The sequence below is a fragment of the Lolium perenne genome, chromosome 5 (genome assembly GCF_019359855.2).
Source record: "Lolium perenne isolate Kyuss_39 chromosome 5, Kyuss_2.0, whole genome shotgun sequence".
Taxonomy (NCBI): Eukaryota; Viridiplantae; Streptophyta; class Magnoliopsida; order Poales; family Poaceae; genus Lolium; species Lolium perenne.
This window is the reverse complement of record NC_067248.2, coordinates 254,978,413-254,989,049: the sequence shown is the minus strand read 5'-3', so window position 1 is coordinate 254,989,049 and position 10,637 is coordinate 254,978,413. Positions and strand designations below refer to the sequence as shown.

The following is a 10,637-nucleotide window of genomic DNA, read 5'->3' as shown; positions in this document are numbered from 1 at the left end:
ATGAGAATAGCACGCCTAAGACTAATGAAAAGGGAGATGCTGAAACTTATGTATCCAATATACTATGCCTAGTTGAGAAAACTCCACACCCCGCTGTAGAAGTACCATCTCTTGATAATACTTGATACACACTTTCTGCGCCTAGCTGAAAGGCGTTAAAGAAAAGCGCTTATGGGAGACAACCCATATGTTTTTACCTACAGTACTTTGTTTTTATTTTGTGTCTTGGAAGTTGTTTACTACTGTAGCAACCTCTCCTTATCTTAGTTTTGTGTTTTGTTGTGCCAAGTTAAGCCGTTGATAGAAAAGCAAGTACTAGATTTGGATTACTGCACAGTTCCAGATTTCTTTGCTGTCACGAATCTGGGTCCACCTCCCTGTAGGTAACTCAGAAAATTAAGCCAATTTACGTGCATGATCCTCAGATATGTACGCAACTTTCATTCAATTTGAGCATTTTCATTTGAGCAAGTCTGGTGCCATTTTAAAATTCGTCAATACGAACTGTTCTGTTTTGACAGATTCTGCCTTTTATTTCGCATTGCCTCTTTCGCTATGTTGGATGAATTTCTTTGATCCACTAATGTCCAGTAGCATTATGCAATGTCCAGAAGTGTTAAGAATGATTGTGTCACCTCTGAATATGTCAATTTATAATGTGCACTAACCCTCTAATGAGTTGTTTCGAGTTTGGTGTGGAGGAAGTTTTCAAGGATCAAGAGAGGAGTATGATGCAACATGATCAAGGAGAGTGAAAGCTCTAAGCTTGGGGATGCACCCGGTGGTTCACCCCTGCATATATCAAGAAGACTCAAGCGTCTAAGCTTGGGGATGCCCAAGGCATCCCCTTCTTCATCGACAACATTATCAGGTTCCTCCCCTGAAACTATATTTTTATTCCATCACATCTTATGTGCTTTTTCTTGGAGCGTCGGTTTGTTTTTGTTTTTTGTTTTGTTTGAATAAAATGGATCCTAGCATTCACTCTATGGGAGAGAGACACGCTCCGCTGTAGCATATGGACAAGTATGTCCTTGGTTTCTACTCATAGTATTCATGGCGAAGTTTCTCCTTCGTTAAATTGTTATATGGTTGGAATTGGAAAATGATACATGTAGTAATTGCTATAAATGTCTTGGGTAATGTGATACTTGGCAATTGTTGTGCTCATGATTAAGCTCTTGCATCATATGCTTTGCACCCATTAATGAAGAAATACATAGAGCATGCTAAAATTTGGTTTGCATATTTGGTTTCTCTAAGGTCTAGATAATTTCTAGTACTGAGTTTGAACAACAAGGAAGACGGTGTAGAGTCTTATAATATTTTCAATATGTCTTTTATGTGAGTTTTGCTGCACCGGTTCATCCTTGTGTTTGTTTCAAATAAGCCTTGCTAGCCTAAACCTTGTATCGAGAGGGAATACTTCTCATGCATCCAAAATACTTGAGCCAACCACTATGCCATTTGTGTCCACCATACCTACCTATACTACATGGTATTTTCCGCCATTCCAAAGTAAATTGCTTGAGTGCTACCTTTAAACAATTCAAAATTTATCACCTCTGATTTGTGTCAATGTTTTATAGCTCATGAGGAAGTATGTGGTGTTTATCTTTCAATCTTGTTGGGCAACTTTCACCAATGGACTAGTGGCTTCATCCGCTTATCCAATAATTTTGCAAAAAGAGCTGGCAATGGGATTCCCAGTCCCAAATTAATTAACAAAAATAGACACTCCTCCATGGTATGTGATTGTTGGACGGCACCCGAAGGATTCGGTTAGCCATGGCTTGTGTAAGCAAAGGCTGGGAGGAGTGTCATCATAATAAAACTAAAATAAAAAGGCACTCCTTCATGGTATGAGATTGTTGGCAGGCACCCGAGGATTCGGTTAGCCATGGTTTGTAAAAGAAAGGTTGGAAGGAGTGCCACCCAAAATAAAATAAAATGGGAGCCGCTCTTTGAAGGTTTGTCTGGCAAGGGGGTTAGAGTACCCGCTACCATTCGTTGACAACAACATACACCTCTCAAAACTTTATTTTTATGCTCTCTTTATGTTTTCAAAATCAAAGCTCTAGCACAAATATAGCAATCGATGCTTTCCTCTATGGAGGACCATTCTTTTACTTTCAATGTTGAGTCAGTTCACCTATTTCTCTCCACCTCAAGAAGCAAACACTTGTGTGAACTATGCATTGATTCCTACATACTTGCTTATTGCACTTATTATATTACTCTATGTTGACAATATCCATGAAATATACATGTTACAAGTTGAAAGCAACCGCTGAAACTTAATCTTCTTTTGTGTTGCTTCAATACCTTTACTTTGAATTATTGCTTTATGAGTTAACTCTTATGCAAGACTTATTGATGCTTGTCTTGAAGTGCTATTCATGAAAAGTCTTTGCTATATGATTCACTTGTTTACTCATGTCATATACATTGTTTTGATCGCTGCATTCACTACATATGCTTTACAAATAGTATGATCAAGATTATGATGGCATGTCACTCCAGAAATTATCTGTGTTATCGTTTTACCTGCTCGGGACGAGCAGAACTAAGCTTGGGGATGCTGATACGTCTCCGACGTATCGATAATTTCTTATGTTCCATGCCACATTATTGATGTTATCTACATGTTTTATGCACACTTTATGTCATATTCGTGCATTTTCTGGAACTAACCTATTAACAAGATGCCGAAGTGCCGATTCTTTGTTTTCTGTTGTTTTTGGTTTCAGAAATCCTAGTAAGGAAATATTCTCGGAATTGGACGAAATCAAAGCCCAGGGGCCTATTTTCTCACGAAGCTTCCAGAAGTCCGAAGGAGAGACGAAGAGGGGCCACGGAGGGGCCACACTATAGGGCGGCGCGCCCCCCCCCTTGGCCGCGCGGCCCTGTGGTGTGGGGCCCCCGTGCCGCCTCTTGACCTGCCCTTTCGCCTATAAAAAGTCTTCGTGACAAAAACCCCAGTACCGAGAACCACGATACGGAAAACCTTCCAGAGACGCCGCCGCCGCCGATCCCATCTCGGGGGATCCAGGAGATCGCCTCCGGCACCCTGCCGGAGAGGGGAATCATCTCCCGGAGGACTCTACGCCGCCATGGTAGCCTCCGGTGTGATGAGTGAGTAGTCTACCCCTGGACTATGGGTCCATAGCAGTAGCTAGATGGTTGTCTTCTCCCCATTGTGCTATCATTGTCGGATCTTGTGAGCTGCCTAACATGATCAAGATCATCTATCTGTAATTCTATATGTTGCGTTTGTTGGGATCCGATGAATAGAGAATACTTGTTATGTTGATTATCAAAGTTATGCTATGTGTTGTTTATGATCTTGCATGCTCTCCGTTACTAGTAGATGCTCTGGCCAAGTAGATGCTTGTAACTCCAAGAGGGAGTATTTATGCTCGATAGTGGGTTCATGCCTGCATTGACACACAGGACGATGTGAAAGTTCTAAGGTTGTGTTGTGCTGTTGCCACTAGGGATAAAACATTGATGCTATGTCTAAGGATGTAGTTGTTGATTACATTACGCACCATACTTAATGCAATTGTCTGTTGCTTTGCAACTTAATACTGGAGGGGGTTCGGATGATAACCTGAAGGTGGACTTTTTAGGCATAGATGCAGTTGGATGGCGGTCTATGTACTTTGTCGTAATGCCCAATTAAATCTCACTATACTCATCATGATATGTATGTGCATGGTCATGCTCTCTTTATTTGTAAATTGCCCAACTGTAATTTGTTCACCCAACATGCTGTTCGTCTTATGGGAGAGACACCTCTAGTGAACTGTGGACCCCGGTCTAATTCTCTTTACTGAAATACAATCTACTGCAATACTTGTTCTACTGTTTTCTGCAAACAATCATCTTCCACACAATACGGTTAATCCTTTGTTACAGCAAGCCGGTGAGATTGACAACCTCACTGTTTCGTTGGGGCAAAGTACTTTGGTTGTGTTGTGCAGGTTCCACGTTGGCGCCGGAATCTCTGGTGTTGCGCCGCACTACATCCCGCCGCCATCAACCTTCAACGTGCTTCTTGGCTCCTCCTGGTTCGATAAACCTTGGTTTCTTTCTGAGGGAAAACTTGCTGCTGTGCGCATCATACCTTCCTCTTGGGGTTGCCCAACGAACGTGTGAAATACACGCCATCAAAGACCAACAAGGATTTCTCTGCCGCTATCAAGAAGTTTGGCCGTTCCGTCTGTAACTGCCCAGCAGGCGGCTGCCATGATGGCGTGTCGTGACTCACGAGAAAAAGTTCTGTAAAATCAGCAATCTAACTTGGGGGGAGTTTGTAACTAGATGGCCTAGCTAATAATAGAGGCGGGCGTGCATTTGCAAAATTGCCACATATGCATTCTGGATGTGGGATTCAGATCAGATCGCTAGCAAGGAAAGGATGCAGGGATGCACCAACGGTAGTGGATTCATAGGGATACGACGCCTCTTTGTGAGTCACATAGTTTGAAAGTTCATTTGGCATCTGTATGAAGATGGAGGGGAAAAGGTTTTCAAAGGTATATCATACACGACATGGTCCGCTGAAGGGTGTATTCCCATGAATCAACTCTCTGATCACATCACATTACCAGTTAACCTCGACCCTACATAAATCTTTTTTCCCTTTTGATATATATTGATGATGTCATGCAATCATTATCACGTATAAGCAACGATTAGTTTTCATCACAATACCAGGGGAGGGGGGGGCATCATATCTCTCCTTCATTAGGTGGAACAAATCTCATTCTTGAACTATAACTTTTGGTATACCGGAACCTTAACTTTTATGTCACCCGGTTACGGAAGTGATGGTTCATAATATCAAAGTATAACCTCTAGCTTGTGAGCTCCTTACACGTGCTTTTGAGCTTTTCTTAAAACCACATATATAAGGAACATAATATTTATAGCATAAAGAATAAACTTAATAGAAAATATGGAGGTATATATATAATAAATAACACTTATTATTATTGCCTCTAGGGCATAACATCTTCAGATGCGACGAACGCTTCCTTGCTTGGGTGCCTCCTCCAAGATCTGCATGGGTTCAGTTTATGCCATGTTAAAGAGCTTGGGTGGTGGGCTCCATGTTCACATCTTAGTTGGATCGGTTTCCCCGCCACAAAAGTTAATATCTTTGTCTAGAGTCTTTGCGATCACAAGATGCACACCCGTCTTTCTCTCCACAGGAAGGTGTTTTGACGGGTCCCTTCATACAACATTGTTAATTTTCTTTCCGACGTAAATCGTCTAGTGGATTTCCGTCTAGCAGGGTGCAGGTGAGAGATAGGATCGTAAATCGTCTAGTGCATTTCTGGATGGTTAAATCGTCTACTGCATTTCCAATAAAAGATCCCCGAGGAGATTTCAGCGTGCATCCCACATGGACCATGTAATTAGAATGAATTTTTGATCCGCTTGTTTACTCCCGTTGAGAGAAAGAAACGCTCACCGGTCATGACACAGATCACCGTCCTCTCCAGCCAGTAGAGAGCCGACCAGTCTAGGTGACGATCATCTTCCTCCTTATCTGTTGAACCATGATCCATTATGTCGCATCGAGGGATTCCAAGAGAAAAGTTGATGGTTACATTACTAGCATGGTCTTCCTCCGAGACAATCTACATGCACATGGAGAAATCAAAGAGAATTTAGGACAATTTGGACTCATACCTTGATGGAATACCATCGCGATCTCCCTCTGCATCTTCTTCTTCCTTTCTCTCCACAGCACCGCATTTGATGACATTGGAGTCAGATCACGCTCCACCGAGTCTGACATCGAACACAAGTAAGAAGCCGATCTGGTGAACGTTTTCGAAGCACTGAAGGGGAGTGCCGGCGATGATTCACCTTCCTCATCGTCGGAGTATGGCACAATTACCCAGAATGTCCCGTGGTGTCCCTCTAACATCTCTCCACAAAAGTGGCTCATGGCCAACAGACTCCGTCAGAATTTCTATCTATGTAATCATACATAATCCATTGTAATGTTAAATCCAACCATATAGTCTCACTCAGTCTAGCCAGATGTACTATATGCCGGGCTACTGTCATTCAAGCCCCAAATTAAAATATATACATCAGTAACTCATCTCTATTAGAGAACTGTTAGTTACGAAATTCCTGCAAAACTCACAGAACCAAAATTTCACATGTGCATCAACTGGATAGAAAGGTAGAACATGCATGTGCATCAACATTTCAGGCCATTTGTCACGAATACTGGCAGCTTTTGATATTTTAGAAAATAAAATTGCAACACAGTCTTACAAAAAGAAGTCTCGCATAATGCTACCACTGCAAGCGACACACATATATTTTAGTTTCTGTATCGAGTACATAACAACAATTTCCGTGCAATTCTAAATTTTCAGTTCTTTACTGCCTAGACTAAAATTCCAATAAATGTAAAGCTGGTCCAGAAAAATAGATATGTAGTTCTGAATAAATCTTAATTGGAATAAACAAATTGAGCGTCAATGATCTTTGTGTCTGACCCACGATTGCATCACAGAACAGGCTTGGTGCTTCCCTTGTCATCTTTCACCACTTCAACATGCCTTCCTGGAAACAATCATTAAATTCCAGATAAAAATCAGTCCGCAAAACTAGTTGTTGTTAACTTGCACACACAAAAATAATGGATAAAGAATATGAAAGTAACAATGTACACAAAATAGAAAAGGGCTGGAAATTTCTATCGCAATGGTCTGCTATTGCAAGCTGGGTTCTTTATCCTAAATTAAAATAAGGACCAGCACTGTGAAATTTTATGTCTTGATAGAATTCATGCCAAGTTCTCTAACAAAATGGATCGTAAGAGTTGAACTCTTGTGAGCTGAGGGTTGAGACTACAGCTTGTCAGATCACACACCGAAACTTCGCAATATTTAGCTATTTTTTCATAGGATAGGTGGTCATGGTCTACCTATTACCTATTGCGTTATGTCAAACAAATAATTGTTTTTCTTTTCAAAAATATGCCGTATATAATTTTCCGATTTTCTCTTGTAAAAACTGTTAGCACTAATCTTGATTAGAATTTCCTTAGTTAGAGTTAATCTTGATTAAAGGGTTAAAGAGTCTAGTTTGGTTCATAGCTAGGTTGATTAGTTAGTCATTGTCCGGTTTGGACATGCAACAAGAAGTTGTAGTCCCTGTAGGATTCAATGTACTAGCTAGTTGCCTCACGTGAGTTCTAGTTAGCTGAGTTAGATCCGTCTTAGTACTAGACTAGTTCGTGTCAGACTAGGTTTAGGTGTTGAGTCGGTTGTGTCGGCCGTGTATATATACACGGGGGTGCTGGTTAAGTTGTACTGCAGATTAGAAATTGAGGAATAAACAGAAAAAGGAGGGCACGATACGTGCCCCTGGCCACGAGCTTTTTCGCGTGCGTGTGTTCATCTAGTTTGATGTGATCGATCCGTGGGCGAATCCCAACATTTGGTATCAGAGCAAGGTCGAAGAAGTTGCGCTTGCCCCGGGGAGGCGACCCTACTAGCGCCTCGGGGCGGGCGACCGTCGCTCGGTGGAGCGGCCGGGTGGAGACGGCGACCAAGCTGTCGTCAGTATGGCGGCGGGCGATCGTTGCTCAGCGGAGCGACACGGAAGGGACGGCGGGGTGTTGTTGTCGGCGAGGCGGAGGTGGATGATCGTTGATGGGAGAGGTGGTGCCGAGGTGTGGTACGGGAGTCTCATCAAGATCATCATCCGTGAGTTTCGTCAAGGTCGTCTTCGGAGGAGTCCGATGAGTCAAAGAGTCAAGTGTGTGCACGTCTATACGTGCGGTCGTCGTTGTCATCGTCTGTGTGAGTCGACGTTGTGTCCAAGTGCTCGTCTCTGTGAGGGTCCGTTGCAGTTGAAGCGCGTCACGTTCGAGGAGTTGCCCGGGAGCAAGGATCGACGTGGGCGAAGACAAGATGGTGAGGAGGCCATCTGCGTGTCTTGGCGAGGAGATCAAGCTTGGCGTGTAGTGGGACAGTGACCGGTTAAATTGGTTCGACGTGAAGACTGTCTGTGTGTCAAGTCTTGCACGTTGCACGCGTAGATGCGACCGTGTGGGCTGGTAGTCCGGATCATGCGTTGGAGTTGAGTCGACGAGCCGCGAATCTGCAAGGAGTCAAGACCAGAAGGAGTACAAGGAGACAGCAAGTCTGAGTCAAGTTGTGGAGATGATGATCAAGATTAGGGAGAGATTGTTAGCACTAATCTTGATTAGAATTTCCTTAGTTAGAGTTAATCTTGATTAAAGGGTTAAAGAGTCTAGTTTGGTTCATAGCTAGGTTGATTAGTTAGTCATTGTCCGGTTTGGACATGCAACAAGAAGTTGTAGTCCCTGTAGGATTCAATGTACTAGCTAGTTGCCTCACGTGAGTTCTAGTTAGCTGAGTTAGATCCGTCTTAGTACTAGACTAGTTCGTGTCAGACTAGGTTTAGGTGTTGAGTCGGTTGTGTCGGCCGTGTATATATACACGGGGGTGCTGGTTAAGTTGTACTGCAGATTAGAAATTGAGGAATAAACAGAAAAAGGAGGGCACGATACGTGCCCCTGGCCACGAGCTTTTTCGCGTGCGTGTGTTCATCTAGTTTGATGTGATCGATCCGTGGGCGAATCCCAACAAAAACAAACTTAGACCCCCTTCTCGAAGATATTAGTGTATTTGTGTAGGTTTTGAGTCTTTCTCTCGTAGACTGACCAATGCCTTGGCACAAGTGTCTGAATAATGTGTTTGAGGATTGGGTCAGGGAGAGCCTAGTGTTTATTCAAAACAGCCATAATGCTGATTGTATAGATGCGAAGAGTTAATGAAGTCGATGTATTCTCCAAAAAGAAAACTTAGACAAAACCGCAACAACACAAAATACATGGTTCACTAGACATCTGATCTAATTCAATATACTCCTAAACAACCAAATATCTCCCTGCTAAATAAGACATATCTATATTTTGTCGTCATGTGGACATGATCATGGACGCAAAAAGTTCAGGTTGATGTCAAAAGAAACAATAACAGTGTACGTGTGCGCGAAGTTTGGCCTACCTAACTTCCCCGCCATATGCCATATATATGCGGCCATAAACATACCATATTGGCATTACTAGAGGAGAATGTAAATGGAAAATCCTTGCTGGTCGTCAGTAGCTAGCTAGACATGTACTTCTAGATAATCACGGGAGGGCGAGAAGAAACTACAACCATGGTTTGAAACCGAATAAAACACATGATCTATAAACCCTACACACCACACAAAAGCAGCATGGAATGAATTAGCCATCTACCTGTGAAATATAAAATAGATAATATTTTATCCCCATCTACGAACAATGAGCCGCATAGGTGCTGCATGATTTCTCGAACCTATAAACCCTAGACATATATAGAGAAAAACAACAAGGGATGACAGGATACAAACCTTTGAGTCCACGGATGCGGAACGATCCAACAAAGAGCCTCTGGAGAGCCAGTGTATTGGTGGTAAGGAAGCCAGTCTGAATTGCCAGTTGAAATGTTGATGATCTCTAACACAAGGTTCCGGGTATGCTTGTCGCGATATACACACCTACCGAGATGCCCGGAGTAGTAGATCGAATTCTTCTCGAGCCCAGAAACGCTTCCTCCGGCACGGCTGGCGGCCGCGATATAATGTGACGTGAGCACTGTCAGATCACCGGCATTCGTCACCATGGACCACACGGGTTTCCGGGCAAAGACATTGCACTTGTAGAGCCGGGTGCAGTGTGTGGAGCCAAGGGTGCCCACCAGGTGCAGCTCGCCATTCAGCTGCAGATATGATAATGGGGAGACTTGTTTGGGCAGCTCCAACGATTGCATCGGCCTCGCCGTCGGAATTGCACCCACGAGGTTGCAGATGGAGATCTGTCCGTCGTAGGTGATTGCTAGGAACCTGTTGCGGCAGTGGACAACGCAGCTGATTTCATGTGTCAGTCCGGTTCTGAGCAACCTCCAGGAGCCGTCGTCCCCGACGCGGCAGAAGGCGACATCGGACGACTCGTTGAGTAGCGCCACCGCAGTACAGTCACCCGAGTCGGCAGGCGAGGATAGCACAACCTCGCTGAAGAACACGTCGGGCATCTCATGTAGCTTAAGTTCGCGTAGCATGCCATCGGAGAAAGATGGGCGGTGGAACCACCGGCCGTCGAGAAAGACGGCGGGTCTCGAGAAGTCGATGGCGAAGTGCGCGTCGGTGGGCGGGAGCGCGATCGTGGCCCGGGTGAATGGGTTCAGAAGGGTCAGGCACGCGGCCTCGTCGACGAGGGCCAGCCAGCCGTGCGACGACCCACACACCAGCTTACCTTGGAGCACCGGAAGATCCTTCGTGTAGGTCTTCCCGTCCGTCGGCCTGTAGAAGGTGATGGTGCCGTCGGTTGACTCCGGGTCGAAGGGCATCATCAGCGCCGGCGCGAACTCCGTGAAGGGCAGCGCGGCGCGCCAGAGCCTGCACATGCACCGGAAGCTGGCGGCGTCCCGGCCGGAATGGAGCCCCTTGCCGATTTTCTCCCAGAGCTCGTGTGGCAGAACGGTGCTCCAGTCCAGCTTCTGGTCCAGCAGCCTTTGGCTTCTCCGACGAAGCTGCGCCGCCAT

At 44.5% G+C, this 10,637-nt stretch overlaps 1 protein-coding gene across 1 annotated transcript; it reads right to left on the bottom strand.

Annotated features, from left to right (window-relative positions):
- Window positions 1–6,541: 6,541 nt before the first annotated feature.
- LOC127304352 (putative F-box protein At2g33190) lies at window positions 6,542–10,637 on the bottom strand. The gene is made up of 2 exons (XM_051335039.1): window positions 9,599–10,637; window positions 6,542–6,597 (listed from the first exon to the last, which is right to left on the bottom strand). The coding sequence occupies exons 1-2, from the start codon at window positions 10,635–10,637 to the stop codon at window positions 6,542–6,544; spliced, it is 1,095 nt and encodes a 364-aa protein (XP_051190999.1).